This window comes from Oncorhynchus nerka, linkage group LG9b (assembly GCF_034236695.1).
Source record: "Oncorhynchus nerka isolate Pitt River linkage group LG9b, Oner_Uvic_2.0, whole genome shotgun sequence".
Lineage (NCBI taxonomy): Eukaryota > Metazoa > Chordata > Actinopteri > Salmoniformes > Salmonidae > Oncorhynchus > Oncorhynchus nerka.
In genome coordinates, this window is record NC_088424.1 from 39,052,681 (window position 1) to 39,075,173 (window position 22,493).

At 43.1% G+C, this 22,493-nt stretch overlaps 1 protein-coding gene across 7 annotated transcripts in view; it reads left to right on the forward strand.

The window, feature by feature from the left end:
• The window catches only part of LOC115119462 (G-protein-signaling modulator 2-like), a 24,363-nt gene continuing 1,870 nt past the window's right edge, over positions 1–22,493 (forward strand). The window contains exons 1-12 of one of the 7 annotated variants that reach the window (XM_029648265.2): positions 1–190; positions 6,544–6,903; positions 9,562–9,783; positions 9,992–10,127; positions 10,237–10,376; positions 10,610–10,733; positions 11,145–11,260; positions 11,550–11,814; positions 20,279–20,491; positions 20,685–20,864; positions 21,913–22,051; positions 22,156–22,355. In XM_029648265.2, coding sequence (XP_029504125.1) covers positions 6,839–6,903; positions 9,562–9,783; positions 9,992–10,127; positions 10,237–10,376; positions 10,610–10,733; positions 11,145–11,260; positions 11,550–11,814; positions 20,279–20,491; positions 20,685–20,864; positions 21,913–22,051; positions 22,156–22,355 — 1,800 coding nt within the window. In that variant the 5' untranslated portion in view covers positions 1–190; positions 6,544–6,838. Of the gene's footprint in view, positions 191–215; positions 3,643–6,543; positions 6,904–7,133; positions 8,487–9,561; positions 9,784–9,991; positions 10,128–10,236; positions 10,377–10,609; positions 10,734–11,144; positions 11,261–11,549; positions 11,815–20,278; positions 20,492–20,684; positions 20,865–21,912; positions 22,052–22,155; positions 22,356–22,493 lie in introns of those variants that run through there. The other 6 variants (XM_029648262.2, XM_029648263.2, XM_029648268.2 and 3 more) reach the window with 6 other exon arrangements.

Below are 22,493 nucleotides of genomic sequence, written 5' to 3' on the forward strand. Positions count from 1 at the left end.
AAACAGAGTCGACTCATCGAAGTTTCACAAAAGTTTATTGCTAGTTATGTTAGCGAATTGGCGAATTTATAAGCACATATGGCAATAACTATAAAGTTGTAGGATAAAAGTGAAATTGTATTTACCGTCCGAGTCGAAGTATCGAAACGGGGAGTAAAACGCATTGTTCGAACTGGACCGCCTAACGTAAGTGAGTTGAGCTAACGTTAGCTACGGTTACAGGTTGCAAAGGTTCTCTGGTTGTGTACCCATAGCGTAGCCCTCTAGCTATAAGCTAAATAAATAGTTATATGGTTGTGGTTGTAGCTTGCACGTTTGTTAGAACTGGCTTGTTGGCTACTTAGTTATTTTTCTCAGTTGATTTGCTGATCAAATCTCTTAGTTCACTATTTGGGGAACGCCTTAGCTATATTCGTCAAAATAAATATAATTTGCTAATCAAATACAGTATGTTTTTGGCCTATAGCTATGTCTCGTGTGTGCACAATATCTAGTTGTTTACTAACTTAGTTAGCTTGCTACTGTAAAATTGCTGTGTTAAATTGTCTTTTTTTTCCTAGCCTTAAACAAGTTCCAGTGTATTTTTCTGGGAAATCATAGTATGACTTAATCTCTTCTGGGAAATGAATAAGGGAACTAGGCAACAAAATGTGAAAGAAAACACTAGAAGGTGTTTCTCAGAGCTTCTCAGAGTCCCAATCCCCGCTAGCTAGCCAATCACCACACTGAATCATTTCAGGTGAGGGGTGCATCTTTCTAGATCTGTCCCCTCTGTTTTGATGGTGATTTGCTGGCTGCATTACTGCTCTCATGCATTATAATCCTTTGGTGTTTCCGGGTTTGCTTGATTAATGAGAGGATGTGGACTGGTTAATTAGAGGCTGTGGACTGGTTCATGAGAGGCTGTGGAAACAGAGTGAGTAGACCACCCTGTGAGTACATTAAAGATGAGCTCATGATAACAGTTCTGTGTGTGATGTGGGAGCCAGCCTCCTGTCAAGCTATTCTTTCAAATGACTGCTTTTGTTGCCACAGCTGCACTGTAGTCATACATCACTTGTCCTATTAACCACTACGTCATAGTCGCACACAGACAGCTTTGTCACCGGCTCAGACACATACAGTTGAAGTTCCTGACATTTAATCCTAGTAAAAATTCCCTGTCTTAGGTCAGTTAGGATCACCACATTATTTTAAGAATGTGAAATGTCAGAATAATAGTAGAGAATGATTTGAGCTTTTATTTCTTTCATCACATTCCCAGTGGGTCAGAAGTTTGCATACACTCAATTAGTATTTTGTAGCATTGCCTTTAAATTGTGTAACTTGGGTCAAACGTTCCGGGTAGCCTTCCACAAGCTTCCCACAATAAGTTGGGTGAATTTTGGCCAATTCCTCTTGACAGAGCTGGTGTAACTGAGTCAGGTCTGTAGGCCTCCTTGCTCGCACACGCTTTTTCAGTTCTGCCCACAAATATTCTATAGGATTGAGGCCAGGGCTTTGTGATGGCTACTCCAATACCTTGACTTTGTTGTCCTTAAGCCATTTTGCCACAACTTTGGAAATATGCTTGGGGTCATTGTCCATTTGGAAGACCCATTTGCAACCAAGCTTCCTGACTGATGTCTTGAGATGTTGCTTAAATATATCCACATCATTTTACCTCCTCATGATGCCATCTATTTTGTGAAGTGCACCAGTCCCTCCGGCAGCAAAGCACACCCACATCATGATGCTGCCACCCCCGTGCTTCACGGTTGGGATGGTGTTCTTTGGCTTGCAAGCCTCCCCCTTTTTCCTCCAAACATAACGATGGTCATTATGGCCAAATAGTTATATTTTTGTTTCATCAGACCAGAGGACATTTCTCCAATAAATACAATCTTTGTCCCCATGTGCAGTTGCAAACCGTAGTCTGGCTTTTTTATGGATGTTTTGGAGCAGTGGCTTCTTCCTTGCTGAGCGGCCTTTCAGGTTATGTCGATATAGGACTTGTTTTACTGTGGATATAGATACTTTTGTACCGGTTTCCTCTAGAGGTCGACCGATTATGATTTTTCAACGCCGATACTGATTATTGGAGGACCAAAAAAGCCAATACCGATTAATCAGCCGATTTTTATTTTTTTATTTTATTTGTAATAATGACAATTACAACAGTACTGAATGAACACTTATTTTAACTTAATATAATACATCAATAAAATCAATTTATCCTCAAATAAATAATGAAACATGTTCAATTTGGTTTAAATAATGCAAAAACAAAGTGTTGGAGAAGAAAGTAAAAGTGCAATATGTGCCATGTAAAGCTAACGTTTAAGTTCCTTGCTCAAAACATGAGAACATATGAAAGCTGGTGGTTCCTTTTAACACGAGTCTTCAATATTCCCAGTTAAGAAGTTTTAGGTTGTAGTTATTCTAGGACTATTCCTCCCTATACCATTTGTATTTCATATACCTTTGACTATTGGCTGTTCTTATAGGCACTGTAGTATTGCCAGTCTAATCTCGGGAGTTGATAGGCTTCAAGTCATAAACAGGGTTGTGCTTCAATCATTGCGAAGAGCTGCTGGTAAACTCAGTAAAGTGCTGTTTGAATGAATGCTTACGAGCCTGCTGCTGCCTACCACCGCTCAGTCAGACTGCTCTATCAAATATCGAATCATAGACTTAAGTATAATATAATAAACACACAAATACGAGCCTTTGTCCATTTATATGGTCAAATCCTGGAAACGATAATTTAGAAAACTAAATGTTTATTCTTTCAGTGAAATACGGAACCGTTCCGTATTTTATCGTACAGATGGCAAGTCTAAGTCTAAATAATGCTGTTACATTTCACAACCTTCAATGTTATGTCATAATTATGTAAAATTCTGGCAAATTAATTATGGTCTTTGTTAGGAAGAAATGGTCTTCACACAGTTTGTAACGAGCCAGGTGGCCCAAACTGCTGCATATACCCTGGCGCGAATGCACTTTTGTTAAATCATCACCCATTTGGCGAAGTAGGCTGTGATTTGATGATAAATTAACGGGCACCGCATTGATTATATACAACACAGGACAAGCTAGTTAAACTAGTAATATCATCAACCATGTGTAGTTAACTAGTGATTTATGTTAAGATCGTTTTTTATAAGATAAAATGCTAGCTAGCAATTTACCTTGGCTCCTTGCTGCACTCACGTAACAGGTGTTCAGCCTGCCACGCAGTCTCCTCGTGGATTGCAATGTAATCTGTGTCCAAAAATTCTGATTGTTATGAAACTTGAAATCGGCCCTAATTAATCGGTCGACCTCTAATGTAACTAGTCTACTTTCGGCGAAGTTGGCCATTTTGAATCCAAAATAGGTGACATGTGTGATTCGTGTAGATCCAATGAGAAAAGTGAGGGAGGGGGGGGGGGGCTTTGGATCACTACTGGCTGTATGCGGACGAGTGATGTGTGTTTGGAGCAATACTGGCTGTATCCAAGGCTCAGCCAATCGGTCACATAACAGAATGCAGCACGCGCCTGAAGAGAGAAGAGACACCAATGTGTTAGTTTCAGCATCCGCACACGCTGAAAGAGCGGAGAGTGGAATGGAAGTTTACCAGCTACAGCAGCGCATCCCCTGGACAATAACGAAGAGGTAGGTGAGAAGCCTGATCACGGAGACTGGGGTGAGAAGTTGATGAAGCGTACTTCATGAGCTGTAACCGAAAAACAACTGGCATTTTGGAAAGTTTGAGGTGAGGGAGAAAGTGTGGTGGAACAAGTATTGTTAGCATTGTTAAGTAGTTGGGTGTCAAATTCTCTGTTAGCTAGCCAGAGAAATGTTGTGCAACAATATTCAACTTAACTGATCAAATAATTGAGTTTATGGTGTGAAAATTAGCTGGCTAATAAGGTCAGACCGCTAATGTTAGCTAGCTAACGTTACAACATCAGATGAGCTAACATTAGTAACCTAACCATTCGCTATAGTATTAACTGACTCCTTGCCGTTCCTCACGTTATAACACGTTAGTTGCTTACGGGATCCTGGCAATCTGTGTGAAATGTTAACAAATTAACTAGAGTATCTGTGAAGTAATGTTTTCCCTCAACAGAATGTGGTTCATTTTCAAAATGTGGCATTGCTTGTTAAACAAGTGGATTCAGGGCTCAAGTGTAGCTGTAGCTGGCTTAACCCTTGTCTTAAGGGTAAAAAATGACCGACCACAATGTTTAACAGCAGAGAACCGCCTAAATTATATTTTTCCAACTTGAAATTGAATGACTTCCTAGAGTGACCTCAGCATTTAGAAAAAGTGAAACATCGCCTTTGTTCATATTTCCATGAAAGCTGTACACCACCAGCGTACAAATACATTTTTGACCCGGCAGTTATAATGAGAAATTGAGATTGTGTTCTACTGATTTAACTCAGCCAGCAGCTCCTGAACCATGTGCCATGGTTGGCACAGTTAGAAAGAACAAGCCTGAGCTCCCCCCTGCACTCCTCGCAACAAGGGGGAGGCCTTCTCATCAAAGTTTGCCTTCACCCCTACCACCACTCTAGTTTCTTACCTCCCAAAGAGGAACAATAATGTGGTCCTCCTAAGCACACTGCACAAAACGGCTGAGATCAGTGATCATGAGGACAGGAAGCCAGCCATCATCCTGGACTACAACCACAACAAAGGAGGCGTGGTCAACCTGGACAATGTGGTTGGAATTTACAGCTGCATGATGACTGGCCCCTGGTCATCTTTCATAACATAATTGAAGTGTCCTTATACAATGCCTTCGTGATATGGAACAAGATCAACCCTACCTGGATGCCCGATAAGCGGAACAAGAGGAGGGTGTTCCTGGAGCAGCTGGGAAAGGCAATTGTAACCCCACACATTCAAAGAAGGGAGCGCCTCCCCCGCACAGCAGCCTTTGCAGCGCTTGTGAAAGCTGTTCAGGGGGCGGAATCTTGCCCTGAGCCATCTGAGGCTGCAGCTGGGGCAGACGAGAGGAGGAGATGCCAATTCCGTCATCTGCAAAGTCCATGCACACACACTTGCATACTAATTAAAGTTGATTGATTTATGTATTTCACATTTTGGTTTAGTTTCTTATTTGTTTATACACCTTGTGGGTGGGGGCTATGGTTAAAAAAATGGGAGAAGACTAGTATTTTGTAGTTGAATTCCTCATTGTACAGTCTATAAGAATATATCACTATGTTGCCAAAAAATGGTTGTTTCCCTTCAATAAAATGCATTCAAAACTACTCTGCACATTTCTGCTACTTTCAATTGACAGGTGTGTTGTAATTAGTGTCCACTGATTTAAATGCAGTCTTTCAGCATTGTGAAGAGGGAAAACCAAGATATTCAAAGTTTGATGAATGACAGGTTGTTTCTAAATGCAAAATAGATTTTGGGTTTAAAATTAAGCTGCTTTATTTTAGGGGTTTAGTGAAGGCGGGTCATTATTTTACCCTTAGGACAAGGAGTATACCGAATGTTAAGACTATATACAAGGGTTAAGCTGGAAGCCACTAGAGGTGAAAGGAACACCACACACTTTCCCTCTTTCTCACTTTCAATACAGTGGATAAAAAGGGCTATGCCAGGTGTACTCTCTGCCTGAATGAGATCAATTATACCAACAAAGGGTATGGTATCATGCTGTATTCACAACGTAACAAGCAGCTCGACAAAGAGGTCTGTGGTGAACCATCCCCAGGTTGAAAGTAGATTACTCCTGGATTAGAAAAGTGATGATTCACAACAACAAGTCTTTGAATAATCTTTGTGAATGTCATTTAGTTACAGGCTGTTGCGATACTACCTACTATCAGAATATGCCTCTCTCTATTATCCAACAATGAATATCAATATGCACCTGCAGCATACATTTGAATACCGCTTACTGTTTTTTATATTTGTAATAATTGTGCTCTTGACACTTAGCTGATAGTCTAATTTGGTTTCAGGAATAACCTGTTAATTAGGCCTACTCCTCACTACTAAAACGTGCATCTGGAAAGAGGCGGCCTACTTTATCATGTGGGAAGGAGGCAGCGTTTGGTCTTGCACTGGTGGCGTTCCTTATCTACGACTACTAGGCTTTCTTATCACTGTACTAACAATGGATTTTCTACACAGTCGTAACTGTGCAGGTCTTTTTTCAAACTTATTTTGTCAGCCAGGCTACTTTACCTACTTCTTGCTAAGTAATACAAGTTTAATCAATTTGCAATGATAATTTCTGTGGTGGAAACATGTTCTCTTTTGCCTACCAATAATTTGCATACAGTATATCACATGTATCTGTGGTGATTGGGAAAAATCCTCTCCTGTTTGTCTGCTTTCCTAGGCTAGCTGTATCCTCCCTCTTAGGTAGACCCTGAGCACTGATGATTGAGTCATTGATTGACAGCTTGCGTGTGGTGAGGGGTGAACATATCCACTCCTGTCCTGCCCTGCGTGTGCACGCTGTTTAGTGGGTGTTGCCATGTTGTCGCGTGGCCAGAATGAAGCTTCACACACAGCATCTTGTGTTCTCTTCACAGAAGACTGCTGAGGAGAGCTGTGGTGGCACTGACAAGGCAAGCCAAACTCAAACAGTAGGAGAAATGCAGCCTCCTGGACTGATGGGAAACTCTGAGGATTTCTGTCTGGGGCTGTGGTAATGTCTCTAGACAGACTAACATTTGAAGGACAAACAACCTTACCAAAAATGGAAATATTAGGATTTTCCAACAACTCTTGTGAAGGTTCAGACCACTTCTCCTAGGTCCATCAGATGTTTTTGTTCATTATCACAATTTTTCGGATTAACTGGGATCGTCCCACTTATGCTCTTAAATGGATTCCGTTGGCTCTCTGGTTAGCATTCAAGATGAGGACCAGTCCTATCGTGTCCGATACAGGTAGGCAATACCCTCCTCACCCCCCCCCCCCCCTCCCCCCAGCTTTATACTGTCATTGTCTCAATCGTTGGTCAATATATTTTGTTTCATGTATGGCCTAGATTGGGTGCTTTAAACCCTCCTTCATAGTAGTGAAGAGTTAAAAAAGAAAGATCATTTAACAGCAATGATCATTGTAGGATTTGACACAGTAGACCATGTAGTCTAGATTTCATCCTGATGTCTCAAAAGTCTGTTGCATGGGATGAGATCAGATTTTCCTGAGCTTTCAGGTGTCAATTGGTAGGCTACATTTCCCTCTTCTTCCATTTTAAGTGGAGTTGTGAGAGGAAGTTCCATGTAAGTGGAGTTGAGGGATGGTTGGACTGTAGACTAACTAGTTGAGTGGTTCCTGTTCCCATGTTTATGGCAGGCTGGCAGGTCACTGACTTTCATAGATGTCACCCAGCACCTGGCCCAAGTAAAGAGCACCGGCAGGTGTGACCTGGGGGGAAAACAGCAAAAACTGCTCCAGGCTTCTCAATCAATATTTAACAAGCCTCTGAAACATTGATGATTATTTGCTTTGTATTTCAAATTTCCAAATGAGATGATTCAACTTCTTTTGAAAGGAGTGGTAGAAGGCACCATGGTTGTATGTTCATCTATATGCTTAGGATTTATAGGCATTTTCCTGGTCAACCATTTAAAATGCATTTGAGCATTAAAGCTGAGGTGACAATTATGGCATATGTTCTCAAACGCTTCAATGTTAGTGTTGAAGGTAGGCCTAGCTCCTAGTCAAACCCTGTACGTTTTAATTGAATAACTTAAACCTCCTAGTAGAGCTGGCACGATAATCTGAAAATGATCGATAACGACCGTACTGAGCACTTATCGCAGGCATTTTGCTGATATTGTTCATTATAATAAGTAGCCTATACTAGAGAAGTGTGAAATGAAATAAGGTTGCTAATATGGGGGATTGTTAATGGGACAATTGATGGCTACAACCATAAAACCAGAAGTAGTAGTTTTAAAGGAAATATTTGGTATAAACTTATCGTTCTATTTATGGTTATCGCATCAATTCAAGCAAATGATCGCTATATGGATTTGTATCGCTATATCCATTTTTTTCCCAGTTTTCCCTCCTAGCCAGCTGAATCTCAGACAGAGACCTTTAACAAAGCTCTCTGATGCTGCCCAGCAGCTTTGTACACAGGGCCTGTATAATCACTGTAGGACCCACTGTAGTAAACCAGCCAGGTGACAAGGCCAGAGAGAGACAAGTAGATTACCTCATGTAGTAACGCTGACAGTATATTTTCCCCTTTTATCCTTTGGGTTAGCCTACTTTATTGCAACCGTAGTGTGGTATGCAAACAACATGGTTGTTGGTGACTTGTGGGAATGGAAGGAGATCTTCTCAATGTTTTGGTCAAATAATCAGTGAGATATTGAAGAGCGTAGGCTACCTCAGCCCTGGTCCGGAATGTGTTTAGCTCTCGACCGTTGCACAGGAATCATCTTTAAACCCAGTGGAAGCCTCGTTAGATGCCACTCGGATGTACCATGTGCTGTTGTAGGAGAAAGAAACCCAGGTATGGTTGTGTGTGGTTCAAATAACCCAATTAACTTGAATCCAGTATCTGTCACTGTACAGTATACTCATTTGTCATCTGCAAGACTGACACATTGTAACATTGTTCAGTCTGTAAACCGTAAAACACATTTGATTTAAATACAGTAAACAAAAACACAACTATAGATATTTTCCCTTCAGTATCAATGTTATAACCCTTTATCTATAACATTTCATAATGCATAAAATGTGTTTATTAGGTCAGGTGTAATGTCAGTCAGTATTCTGTGAGAGCTTTCTAAATAGAACACTGGGTGGGTGGGGAGCACCTGATACAAGAGTGAAAACTGGAAGTAAAAAACATGCATGAATACAGTTCGTCTCTTCTAACAAAGTGATGGGGGCTTTTGCAGTAGAACACACAAGATGGTAAAGAGACTGTGTAACAATTGAAGCCAGGCTGCATGAATATCACTAATCTGCTCCTAATCTGTTAATCCACCTGCCTCTGTGGATGCTCCTCTCTGACCCTGTCTGGGGTTAAAGTGACCGAAACACCCAGAATGTTACAGCACCCTGAGCGGTGCAGATCCAATGTCTTGCTCAATCCCTATTCTACACAGCAGAGAACCATGCCTGTAGACAATACACTTTTGTCTGAATGTTCTGTAAACATTGAGCCCACTGAATAGCCCAATCCTCAGCGGAGCTGTCTGCCAGATTGCTGCATATTGTACTATAGGGACCACGTAGAGAGGAAGTCAGCCCTAACCATAACAAACAAACCCTGATAAACCAAGGCTATTGTCCTCAGGACTAAGGAGGAAGTAGCCAAACAAACTCCAGTCTGATGGAGAGTGAGAGGGATGCTAGTCATATGTTTTTTTCTGCTTCTAGAACTTGAACACTTAGGCTAATGGGGGGCTTTGGTTTCTGGTTCATTTGAACTGTGGCCACTTTGGGACATTTGGGATCAATAAACTTGGGTTTTGGACCAGACGATATTTTCTCCCGTCTGTGCCTACTGAACTCCACCAGCTCCGTGGACCTCTAATCCTATCTTCTACCTAAACCGTTTCTGCTGCCCCCTGTAGGATGGAGGCGTCTTGTCTGGAGCTGGCCCTGGAGGGGGAGCGGCTCTGTAAGGTGGACGACTACAGCGCAGGGGTGTCCTTCTTCGAGGCGGCCATCCAGGTTGGAACTGAGGACCTGCAGGTGCTGAGTGCCATCTATAGCCAGCTGGGCAACGCCTACTTCCACCTGCATGATTACGGCAAGGCCTTGGAGTTCCACCATCATGACCTCACCTTGACCAGGTAGGAACACCCCTATCACCAGGCAGGAAAGAATACGCCCTTCGCCAGGGCCGTATTAATAAAGCTTCTCGGAGTAGGACCAGGTCATTGTTCCCTCTTATCAGCATGACCTCGCCACATAATTCCGCTGTTTGGAAGTAAGCATTTTGCAATTTAAAGTAGATGAGCTTTTCCTTCCCATGATGACATTTTACTATCCCATTCTCAGGACCATCAGGGACCAGCAGGGAGAGGCGAAAGCCAGTGGTAACCTAGGCAACACGCTAAAGGTGTTGGGTAGGTTTGATGAGGCTTTGGTGTGCTGTCAGAGGCACTTAGACATCGCCGTGGACCTGCACGACAAGGTGAAATGAACTCATTTGCGTTTTTTTCCTGTGTTTAAATTCAGAGTTTTACTTTTTTTTAAACTGTTTTGGAATTGACATTGCCTCTATTCTTCTGTCACTTCGTTAGGTGGGGCAGGCGAGGGCGCTGTATAACTTTGGGAATGTGTATCATGCCAAAGGCAAGACCATCTGTTGGAGCGGAGCGGAGCCTGGAGAGTTCCCTGAGGAGGTCATGACTGCACTTAGGAAAGCAGCGGAATACTATGAGTGAGTTAGTGTGTTCATGTGCCTTACGTCTAGTACTGTAGAGTAGAAATAAAGGGCATATTGTCATATATATTATACACACACATTTCAATTGACAGGTATGCTATCACTATTTTACAATGTAGAAAATAGTCTAAATAAAGAAAAACCCTTGAATGAGTTGGTGCGTCAACTTTTGAATGGTACTGTATTTTAAACCATGTTTATTTTCAACTATTTGTCTGTATTGTCAGAGCAAACTTATCCATAGTGAAGGAGCTTGGAGATTGTGCCGCCCAGGGCCGAACATACGGTAACCTTGGCAACACACACTACCTATTAGGAGACTTCCAGAATGCAGTGGCCTCACATGAACAGGTAATTACAATCTGATCAAAGTTTATAACCTATCATTAAGTGCTGGATTCAATCAAGCTGTACTGCTGTAGCATATAAAACACACACTTTTACCCTATGGCCAAACAGAATAGTGGTTTTACGTACTGTAGTATAAATACCAGTCAGACTCCTTTCACTGGAAGATGAGCAGTAGTTTGTACACAAAGGAACTCCAGAAACATTACTAAGGCAGTTTTGATTAAGTCCAGCCATTCGTCTTTTGTCAGATATATTTCTGTTTTCAATGGTGCTCTGCAGTTCATTATCTCTTGTATGGCTCATTTCAATCCAGAAAGACTGGAGGTAAACATATGACACAATGGAAAGACTAGAGTCGCTGGCTGTACCGAGACCAAAGTGTTGTAATGTGTTCGTCCATTTCTTTCCCAGCGCCTCCAGATTGCCAAGGAGTTTGGCGACCGCTCGGCAGAGAGAAGGGCCTACTGCAACCTGGGGAACGCCTATATCTTTCTGGGGGAATTTGAAGTGGCAGCTGAGCATTACAAGTGAGCCAAACGCCCAGCCATTCATCTTCTCTTAATGAAGTTCACTCCCCTTGAGAAAACAACACTTCTTTCAGTCTGGAGGGTGTAACACTGTTAGAACGCAGTAGGGTTTCAGGAGAGAGATGGCAGCAGCCATGCCTCAAAGGACACACAATGTCAAGAGAGACAGAAAACCGATTAGTTTGTGTGAGTGTGTGTGCATTCATATACTAAACTTAATTTCAGGAACATAGTAGCTTTTGGGGTGTGTCACTATGAATGAGAGCCAGTGATCTGTTGTGGTTGTCAGGAGGACTCTGCAGCTGGCCAGACTGCTGAAGGACCGGGCTGTAGAGGCTCAGGCCTGTTACAGTCTGGGAAACACCTACACATTGCTCCAGGACTACGATAGGGCTATAGACTACCACCTCAAACACCTCATCATCGCACAGGACCTCAACGACAGGATCGGTGAGGGCCGGGCGTGCTGGAGTTTAGGGAACGCTCACACAGCCCTGGGGAACCATGACCAGGCCATGCACTTTGCTGAGAAACACCTGGAGATCTCCAAAGAGGTAGACTACATAATCATAAAGTATCATGAGTAGGGCTTTTGCGGTGACCGTATGACCACCACACCGGCAGTCACGAGTCATGAAGGCAGTCAAATTCCACGTGACAGTTTAGTCAAGGTAATTAGGCTTCTCCAAGCTCTGATGCTGCTGATGGTCATTAGTAGCCTACCAAACTTGCTAACTGCCTGGTACTCAGCACTCTATTGTCCCTCTAATCACTCTGACATCAATGCAAATGTTTTCAAAAATCAAATAAAACACTAAATTGAGAGTCCATGGGCTCAGGTTGCGCAACATTTCTATAGGCTATGCAATTGAGTGATGGCCTCCACTAAAAAGACGAGGATCCCATCAGCTTTCTATAGGCTAGGCCTACTATTTACTTCTCAACTTTCCTAATATTAAGCACATTGCTTCTCTTTTACAACAGGAGCCTACCTGGCTGGCATGAAAATGAACTATTTAAGTGCATAGATGACATGTATTTTCTCCCACTGCTCCTGTTTTGAGACAGGTGCATGATAATGGTCCATTCTAAATCAAAACAAAATGTCACAAACTCAGCAAAAAAAGAAACGTCCCTTTTTCAGGACCCTGCCTTTCAAAGATATAATTTGTAAAAATCCAAATAACTTCACAGTTCTTCATTGTAAAGGGTTTAAACACTGTTTCCTGTGCTTGTTCAGTGAATCATAAACAATTAATGAACATGCACCTGTGGAACTGTCATTAAGACACTAACAGCTTACGGTCATGGTTATGAAAACTTAGGACACTAAAGAGGCCTTTCTATTGACTCTGAAAAACACTAAAAGAAAGATGCCCAGGGTCCCTGTTCATCTGCGTGAACGTGCCGTAGGCATGCTGTAAGGAGGCATGAGGACTGCACATGTGGCCAGGGCAATCAATTGCGATGTCTGTACTGTGAGATGCCTAAGACAGAGCTACAGGACGGACAGCTGATCGTCTTCGCAGTGGCAGACCGCTTGTAACAACACCTGCACAGGATCGGTACATCCGAACATCACACCTGCGGGACAGGTACAGGATGGCACAACAACTGCCCAAGTTACACCAGGAAACCATAATCCCTCCATCAGTGCTCAGACTGTCCGCAATAGGCTGAGAGAGGCTGGACTGAGGGCCTGTTGTAATGGCAGGTCCTCACCAGACATCACAGTTGCACAAACCTACTGTCGCTAGATCAGACAGGACTGGCAAAAAGTGATCTTCACTGACGAGTTGTGGTTTTGTCTCACCAGGGGTGATGGTCGGATATGCGTTTATCGTCGAAGGAATGAGCGTTACACAGAAGCCTGTACTCTGGAGCGGGATCGTTTTGGAGGTGGAGGGTCCGTCATGGTCTGGGGCGGTGTCACAGCATCATCGGACTGAGCTTGTTGTCATTGCAGGCAATCTCAATGCTGTGCGTTACAGGCTCATCCTGACATGACCCTCCAGCATGACAATGCCACCAGCCATACTGCTTGTTCTGTGTGTGATTTCCTTCAAGACAGAAATGTCAGTGTTCTGCCATGGCTAGCAAAGAGCCCGGATCTCAATCCGATTGAGCACGTCTAGGACCTGTTGGATCGGAGGGTGAGGGCTAGGTCCATTCCCCCCAGAAATGCCCGGGAACTTGCAGGTGCCTTGGTGGAAGAGTGGGGTAACCTCTCACAACAAGAACTGGCAAATCTGGTGCAGTCCATGAGGAGTAGATGCACTGCAGCATTTAATGCTGCTGGTGGCCACACCAGATACTGACTGTTACTTTTGATTTTGACCCCCCCCCCACCTTTGTTCAGGGACACATTATTCAATTTCTGTTCGTCACATGTCTGTGGAACTTGTCCAGTTTATTTCTCAGTTGTTATATCTTATGTTCATACAAATATTTGTTAATATTAAGTTTGCTGAAAATATCAAATTTATTTGTCACATACACATGGTTAGCAGATGTTAATGCGAGTGTAGCGAAATGCTTGTGCTTCTAGGTCCTCTCACTCTCAACTGAGCATTGTCGGAACTTTCTTTTTTTTTTGCTTATTATTTAATTTGGGATCTATCGCATCCCACAACCGACCCAGACTGTTTGGAATATTTATTTCTCGCACATTATAAAAAAGGTTGACTTTTGTACTATTTTATTTTATTTCACCTTTATTTAGCCAGGTAGGCTAGTTGAGAACAAGTTCTCATTTGCAACTGCGACCTGGCCAAGATGAAGCACAGCAATTTGACACATAGAACAACACAGAGTTACACATGGATTAAACAAAACATAGTCAATAACAGTGATTTTTTGCAGTTCGTTCCAGTCATTAGCAGCAGAGAACTGGAAGGAAAGGCGACCAAAAGAGGAATTGGCTTTGGGGGTGACCAGAGAGATATACCTGCTGGAGTGCGTGCTACGAGTGGGTGCTGCTATGGTGACCAGTGAGCTGAGATAAGGCGGGGCTTTACCTAGCAGAGACTTGTAGATAACATGTAGCCAGTGGGTTGGTGACGAGTATGACGCGACGGCCAACCAACGAGAGTGTAAAGGTCGCAGTGGTGGGCAGTGTATGGGGCTTTGGTGACAAAACGGATGGCACTGTGATAGACTGCATCCAATTTGTTGAGTAGGGTGTTGGAGGCTATTTTATAGATGACATCGCCGGAGTCTAGGATCGGTAGGATGGTCAGTTTTACGAGGCTATGTTTGGCAGCATGAGTGAAGGAGGCTTTGTTGCGATATAGGAAGCTGATTCTATATTTCATTTTGGATTGGAGATTGTTTGATGTGAGTCTGGAAGGAGAGTTTACAGTCTAACCAGGCACCTAGGTATTTGTAGTTGTCCACGTATTCTAAGTTAGAGCCGTCCAGAGTAGTGATGCTGGACGGGCAGGCAGGTGCGGGCAGTGATCGATTAATAGCATGCATTTAGTTCTACTTGCATTTAAGAGCAGTTGGAGGCCACGGAAGGAGAGTTGTATTACATTGAAGCTCGTCTGGAGGTTAGTTAACACAGTGTCCAAAGAAGGGCCAGAAGTATACAGAATGGTATTGTCTGCGTAGAGGTGGATCAGAGAATCACCAGCAGCAAGAGCGACATCATTGATGTATACAGAGAAGAGAGTCGGCCCGAGAATTGAACCCTGTGGCACCCCCATAGACTGCCAGAGGTCCGGACAACAGGCCCTCCGATTTGACACACTGAACTCTATCAGAGAAGTAGTTGGTAAACCAGGCGAGGCAATCATTTGAGAAACCAAGGCTGTCGAGTCTGCCAATAAGAATGTGGTGATAGACAGAGTCGAAAGCCTTGGCGAGGTCGATGAATACTGCTGCGCAGTAATGTCTCTTATCGATGGCGGTTATGATGTCATTTAGGACCTTTAGCGTGGCTGAGGTGCACCCATGACCAGCTCTGAAACCAGATTGCATAGCGGAGAAGCTACGGTGGGATTTGAAATGGTTGGTAATCTGTTTAACTTGGCTTTCAAAGACCTTAGACAGGGTAGGATAGATATTGGTCTGTAGCAGTTTGGGTCTAGAGTGTCACCCCCTTTGAAGAGGGGGATGACCGCAGCAGCTTTCCAATCTTTGGGAATATCAGACGATATGAAAGAAGTTGAACAGGCTAGTAATAGGGGTTGCAACAATTTCGGCAGATAATTTTAGAAAGAGGGTCCAGATTGTCTAGCCTGGCTGATTTGTAGGGTTCCAGATTTTTCAGCTCTTTCAGAACATCAGCTATCTGAATTTGGGTGAAGGAGAAATGGTAGGGCTTTGGCGGGTTGCTGTGGAGGGTGCCGGTCAGTTGACTGGGGTAGGGGTAGCCAGGTGGAAAGCATGGCCAGCGAAGAAAAATGCTCATTGAAATTCTCAATTATAGTGGGTTTATCGGTGGAAAGTGTTTCCTAGCCTCAGAGCAGTGGGCAGCTGGGAGGAGGTGCTCTTATTCTCCATGGACTTTAGTGTCCCAGAACTTTTTTGAGTTGGAGCTACAGGATGCACATTTCTGTTTGAAAAAGCTGGCCTTAGCTCTCCTAACTGCCTGTGTATATTTGTTCCTAACTTCCCTGAAAAGTTGCATATCACGGGGGACTATTCGATGCTAATGCAGAACGCCACAGGATGTTTTTGTGCTGGTCAAGGGCAGGCTGGTCTGGAGTGAACCAAGGACTATTTCTATATTTTTTGAACGGGGCATGCTTATTTAAGATGGTGAGGAAGGTACTTTTAAAGAATAACCAGGCATCCTCTACTGATGGGATGAGGTCTATGTCATTCCAAGATACCCCGGCCAGGTCGATTAGAAAGGCCTGCTCGCAGAAGTGTTTTAGGAAGTGTTTGACAGTGATGAGGGGTGATCGTTTGGTCGCAGACCCATTACGGATGCAGGCAATGAGGCAGTGATCGCTGAGATCTTGATTGAAAACAGCAGAGGTGTATTTGGAGGGGGAGTTAGTTAGGATGATATCTTTGAGGGTGCCTGTGTTTACGGATTTGGGGTTGTACCTGGTAGGTTCATTGATCATTTTTGTGAGATTGAGGGCATCAAGCTTAGATTGTAGGATGGCAGGGGTGTTACGCATGTCCCAGTTTAGGTCACCTAGTAGCACGAGCTCAGAAGATAGATGGGGGGGGCAATCAGTTCACATATGGTGTCGAGGGCACAGCTGGGGGCAGAAAGTGGTCTATAGCAAGCGGCAACAGTGAGAGACTTGTTTCTGGAAAGGTGCATTTTTAGAAGTTGAAGATCGAATTGTTTGGGTACAGACCTGGATATTAAGACAGCACTCTGCAGGCTATCTTTGCAGTAGATTGCAACACCGCCCCCTTTGGCAGTTCTATTTTGGCGGAAAATGCTATAGTTGGATGGAGATTTCAGGGTTTTTGGTGGTTTTCCTAAGCCAGGATTCAGACACGGCTAAGACATCCGCGTTGGCAGAGTGCAAAAGCAGTGAGTAAAACAAACTTAGGGAGTAGGCTTATTCAGATGGCGATTCAGACAGTTAGCAGGCCGGTGTTAGCAGTTAGCAGACCGGGGCAAGCAAGCTAGCAGACCGGGTTAGCAAGCAAGCTAGCAGTTAGTCGACCGGGGCTATCAAGTTAGCAGTAGGTCCTTTGGGGGACGTCGCGATGGAGGTAAGTCTGTTTTTGCCTCTTCGTGAAGTGACGTCGATAGACCAGTCGTGGATTAGTAGGGTTCCAAGTAGCTCTAGGTAGCTAGCAGGCCATGGTTAGCAGAAGGGACCTTCAGCGGATGTCGGCCTGTTGGAATCTTCGAGCAGATTATGTCAGTATTCCAGTCGTAGAGGATCGTCGGGGTTCCGTGCACCGTACCGGCAGTAGAAGGTGACCGGATATTGTAGCCCAAGGAGTGGGCTTCGGTGGTAGCCCAGGAGCCCTAGCCAGGCTAGCTTCAGGCTAATTGGTGCTTGCTCCGGGATGGAAACGCTGGCCAGGAGTAGTCACCCGGGATTGCGGTTAGTTAGTTGCAAAAATCCAGATGAAAATGTTCAGAGTTTGTGGTAGGAATCTGGGGATATGGCGAGGAAAAAAATAGGTCCGTTATGCTCTGGTTTGAGTCATGTTGTACGAAACTAGCGAGAGCTTGCCGAGCTAAAGGTTAGCTGATTACCGCTAGGAATGGTTTCTTGACTGATAGCTGGCTAGCTTCAGTTGAGGGATTCCTGATCCAAATGAAACAGAAATACTTTAGAAAAATATAGATCCACGCCGCATTGTGTGAGGCTGGTTGCAGGAGAGTATTTAGAGGTTTAGGAAAATATTTAAAAAAGATATGCGAATAAAAAGACAGGACAAAGACGTCTGACTGCTACGCCATCTTGGATTATAAAGGGGGATAGTAGATTGACATAGTGCTTTTGCTGTTAGGCATACATATCTTGTTGGCTGATTTTAAAGTAAATGTGAACAGTTCCTCGACTATCTTTTAATATGCACCTCAGAATTGGATAAGGACATGCGCAGTTTGTCCCTGATGTGTCGGTCTTCACTTGTAGCCTGTGAGAAATACCCGATCACGTGATGAAGAGCCATGTGAGTGAGAGGTCCTTCGTAATGTGCAGCACTCACAGGCTGACCACACCGCTCATGTCACGTGCACGAGTGTTACAAAATAAATTCTGTTTTTCAATTATTGCGCCAACGAGCGTCTGTTGCCAAGGGCTAAAATTGAAATCAGTTCTATTTCTGATGCAGATCGCACTGCAAGTCCTGCCTCTCCCATCTCCTCATTGGTTATACCCACGTGGGTGACGATGTCAGTTTCGGTAATGCACATAATTTATGAAAGTTGCAAATCGCAATATAAAGTCAAGAGAAGAAAAAGCTTGGAAGGAAGAGAGATGACTAGAAACGATTCGGTTGACCGTTTTATGTGTGAATTAATTGGCGGAGTAGAGGACCTTGTGCATTTCAGGTAAAATAACAACTCAATGTTTATATCCCAGGACAAATTAGCTAGCAACAGCAAGCTAGCTAAATAGGACAAATTAGCTAGCAAGTGCAAGCTAACTAGCTAAATTGGCAAAATGTTGAATGCTTTTTGACCTGGCGCCAAATTAATATAATTGGTTCAGAGTTTGTTTTGATATTTTAACCTGCGTGTCGTGATCGCGTTTGGTGTGGGGGGACAAAATTAATGTATGCACGATGGCGTGCAGCTGGTTTGGGTTCTGTGTCAGGGAGAAGGGCACAACGCAGCACTCTGGGCCAAGAGGTCCAACGGCCACTGGCCACAAAAGGCATGGGATTTTTTAGGGTGCATTACGGCCACAAAGGGGATGCCACCGTGAAATTCAAGGCATTATCAAGTGCTTGTCAAATTGTGAATGAGAGACTGATGAAGTGTAGAGCCTGCACAAAAAAACTAAGCAGAGCTCAAGTCATCACTAGTCTCATCATGCAGGCTTAGAATGTTTTAAAATCTAAACGTATACCCCAACTTTTGTAGAACTAAATTTACATTAATAACTCTAAATTAAGTACCAATTTCTTTGTTAACCGCTCAACACAGATTAGCTGCATGTGCGCACTTCCTCAAATCATTTGGAGAAAATACTTTATTTTTTTAAAAAGGACGCAGCCACTCTTCATATAATTATCGCTGCATGGCCTTCGTCAGAGAGTACAAAGAAATTATAATACAATGTCCTCTTAAGCAGCTTTTTCCAATCATCCCTGATTTGAAGAGGGAGTGGTTACAGCATTCATTGGACAACACCTAGTATGCAATACTATACACATTAAAAAGTGAAATACTGTAGATATGTTATCAAAAATGCAACTCCAAGCTGGAAGCATCAGAACCCCTAGAAAGGTAGTTCAACCTTGAATATGAGAGCCATCTATTCCATCGTACCCTAAAACACCTAGTGGACATTTTTGCTCTATTGCCCTGAGCTATGTTTTGGACTGTTGTTGTCCGTGTTTGCTGTGTTCTAGTGTACTATGGAATAGATGGCTTTCCTCTTCCTGGTACTTTGCCCAGTCATATTTAAGGTTAGAACTACCTTTTTAGGTGTTCTGATGCTTTGAGTTGACTTTTTTGATTACACATTAAAAAGTGAAATACTGTAGATATGTTTAGTATTGCTTACTCTGTGATGTCCAATTAATTTTGTAATCACTCCCTCTTCAAATCAGGGCTGATTGGAAAAAGCTGTTCAAGAGAGGACATTGTCAGGGAGTACAAAGAAATTATAATACAAAGGCCATGCAGCTGAAACGTGGCAGAGTTGTTCAACTTTGTTTCCATCTAACATGCCATACCAATAAAGGCATTGTAATTAATTATATGAAGAGTTCCTGGGTCCTCCTTTCTTTTTGATGACCAATTTAGCCTTTTTACCAAAGAGCACCTATCTACCAACATCTACTATTGCTTAGCAGCCCTTCTCTTTCTACCTTTCTATTATATTCAGCTTTGTTCAATTGTATTCTTCATACTATAAAATAATGGCACGGAATTATAAGCAAATCTTGTCTGCTAAATGAACTAGTGTAGCCCACAGCCATATGGCATAGCCAAATCAGGGCCTAACCGAAGGACAACGAGTATGCTGTTCTGCTCTTCTGAATTAGACTACATTTTCTTAATTTCATGTTTCTTTAGCCCTGTCTAAAATAAATAATGGATTGAGAAGTCTATAGTATTCTTTTATTTTTAAAGGTAAATGTTCCAAAGGTCTGCATCCGTTGCTTGTAGGAAGCCAGGAGATGCTAAATGTGTTTGTTAATTACGGTCAGTTACCATGAGACTGACAGTTATTTGCTTGACAATCACCGGCTGATGAAATTGTGTGACCGCCACAGCCCTAATCATGAAACCCACCTTGTGAGTAGGACCACAATTTTATACTGAATCCTACATTTGTGGTCAGCTAAAACTCATGGTCGTAGAAACCCTGTCCATATAAAAGGTGGATCGTAATTTGCTGTGTGTTTCAGACTGGGGACCGGAGTGGAGAACTCACAGCCCGTATGAACGTGTCAGACTTGCAGATGGTCCTCGGGCTGAGCTATAGAACCAACGACTCCACCCTGTCTGAGAACCCCATCAAGGACATCGACTACAACCTGCACGGGGCCAGGCCCAGGAATGGCAGACGGCACAGCATGGAAAACCTGGAGCTCATGAAACTCACCCCAGACAAGATCAACGTAAGTTATTGGGTTTAAAGGTGCAATCTGTAACTTTCTATTCCCTAGGCTTAGTGGCAATTCAAGGTGCACTATTGGCCTGAAATGAGTGAAATTACACATTGCATTTTTCAAATGTTTTGAATGTATAAAGTCAATTCTCTATTTGAGATGTTTGTGATGTGTACTCAAAGTTTGTCTCTCCTCTCTCCAGGCTCAGAAGTGGAACAGCGACATCCTGACCAAGCAGTCTAAACCCACCCTGGCTAAGAGCTCCTCTAAGCTGTTCTTTGTCAGCCGTCTGCGGGACAAGAAGCACAAGGCTGGGGGCTCCAGTAAAGTCCTGCAGGACACCAGTAACAACTCACAAACCCCCGCACAGGGACCACAGAAGGTTAGAGGAAAAACATGATGTATCTAGTCCTAAAGCAACTCTTAGCCGTTAACCATTCTCCTAGTTCTGAAACTACTACTACTGATACTCTTCTACTATACTCTACTGACTACTTCTACTGCTATACTCTACTGACTACTTTCACTCTACTACTGATACTCTTTTACTACTGATACTCTACTGACTACTTCTACTGATACTCTTCTACTATAATCTACTGACTCCTCTACTGCTATACTCTACTACTGATACTCTAATGACTACTTCTACTGATACTCTACTGACTACTTTCACTCTACTACTGATACTCTTCTAATACTGTACTCTACTACTGATACTCTTCCACAACTACTCTTCTACTACTATATTACTGATATTCTTCTGCTACTATGCTCTACTATTGATACTCTACTGACTACTGCTACTCTTCTACTGATACTCTACTACTACTGATACTCTTCTACTATACGCTGACTACTTCTACTACTATACTCTACTACTGATTCTCTACTGACTACTTCTACTCTACTACTGATACTCTTCTGCTACTGCTATACTGATACTCTACTGCTATTATGCTCTACTACTGATACTCTTCTACTGATACTCTTCTACTACTGATACTCTACTACTCTACTTACTACTTATACTCTACTGACTACTACGATACTCTTCTACTATACTCTACTGACTACTTCTACTACTGATACTCTTCTGCTATTATGCACTACTGATACTCTTCTGACTACTTCTACTATAGTACTGATACTCTTCTACTACTATACTCTGACTACTTCTACTCTACTACTTCTACTACTGATACTGTACTACTATATACTCTGCTGACTACTTCTACTACTATATTCTGACTACTACTATACTGATCCGCTACTACTACACTACTATCACTACTCTACCATGCTACTAGTACTCTACTACCAATAACACATCTACTACTACAACTAATTATAGCTTATTAAAGTGTGGCTATTATGCTTACACCTACATTTCATTGTGGATCAAAATAAAGTATTTAATTCTCACTCAGAGGGCCAGTCCAGACATGCTCGGGGATGAGGGCTTCTTTGACCTGCTGAGTCGTTTCCAGAGCAACAGGATGGACGACCAGCGCTGTTCCATACAGGACAAGAGCTCCTCTGACTCTCCAGCCAGAGCCATGAGGAAATGTAAGAGTAAACACACACTGTTATATGACCTTGTATGACTTTATATCCGCTTCCAACAAAATCCATGGCAAAATGTGCCTTTGATCCCTCCCTCTCTCCTCCAGCTGTGTCAGAGTCAGCGGCTGTAACAGGCCTGGGTTCTGGGTCTGGTTGCCGGTTAGAGGACGGTGGAGGGGCTGGGGGTAGTTTGCCCGTCCTTCGGGTCCACCAGAACAGAAGCCAGGCTGTCCTCAGCCACCTGATGGCCAATGCAGATAACTCTGAGCCTGACGATGACTTCTTCAACATGCTCGTCAAGTGCCAGGTGTGTATTAGAGTCCACTTTTCATTATGGTGTTTAGTATAGGTCAGGGCACATTGTCGCAGAAGTTACATCTGTGTTTTACATTGAAAGGGATCCTTTTCATATAGGTAAGTTCCACTTTCTCCTATCCCTCCCTCA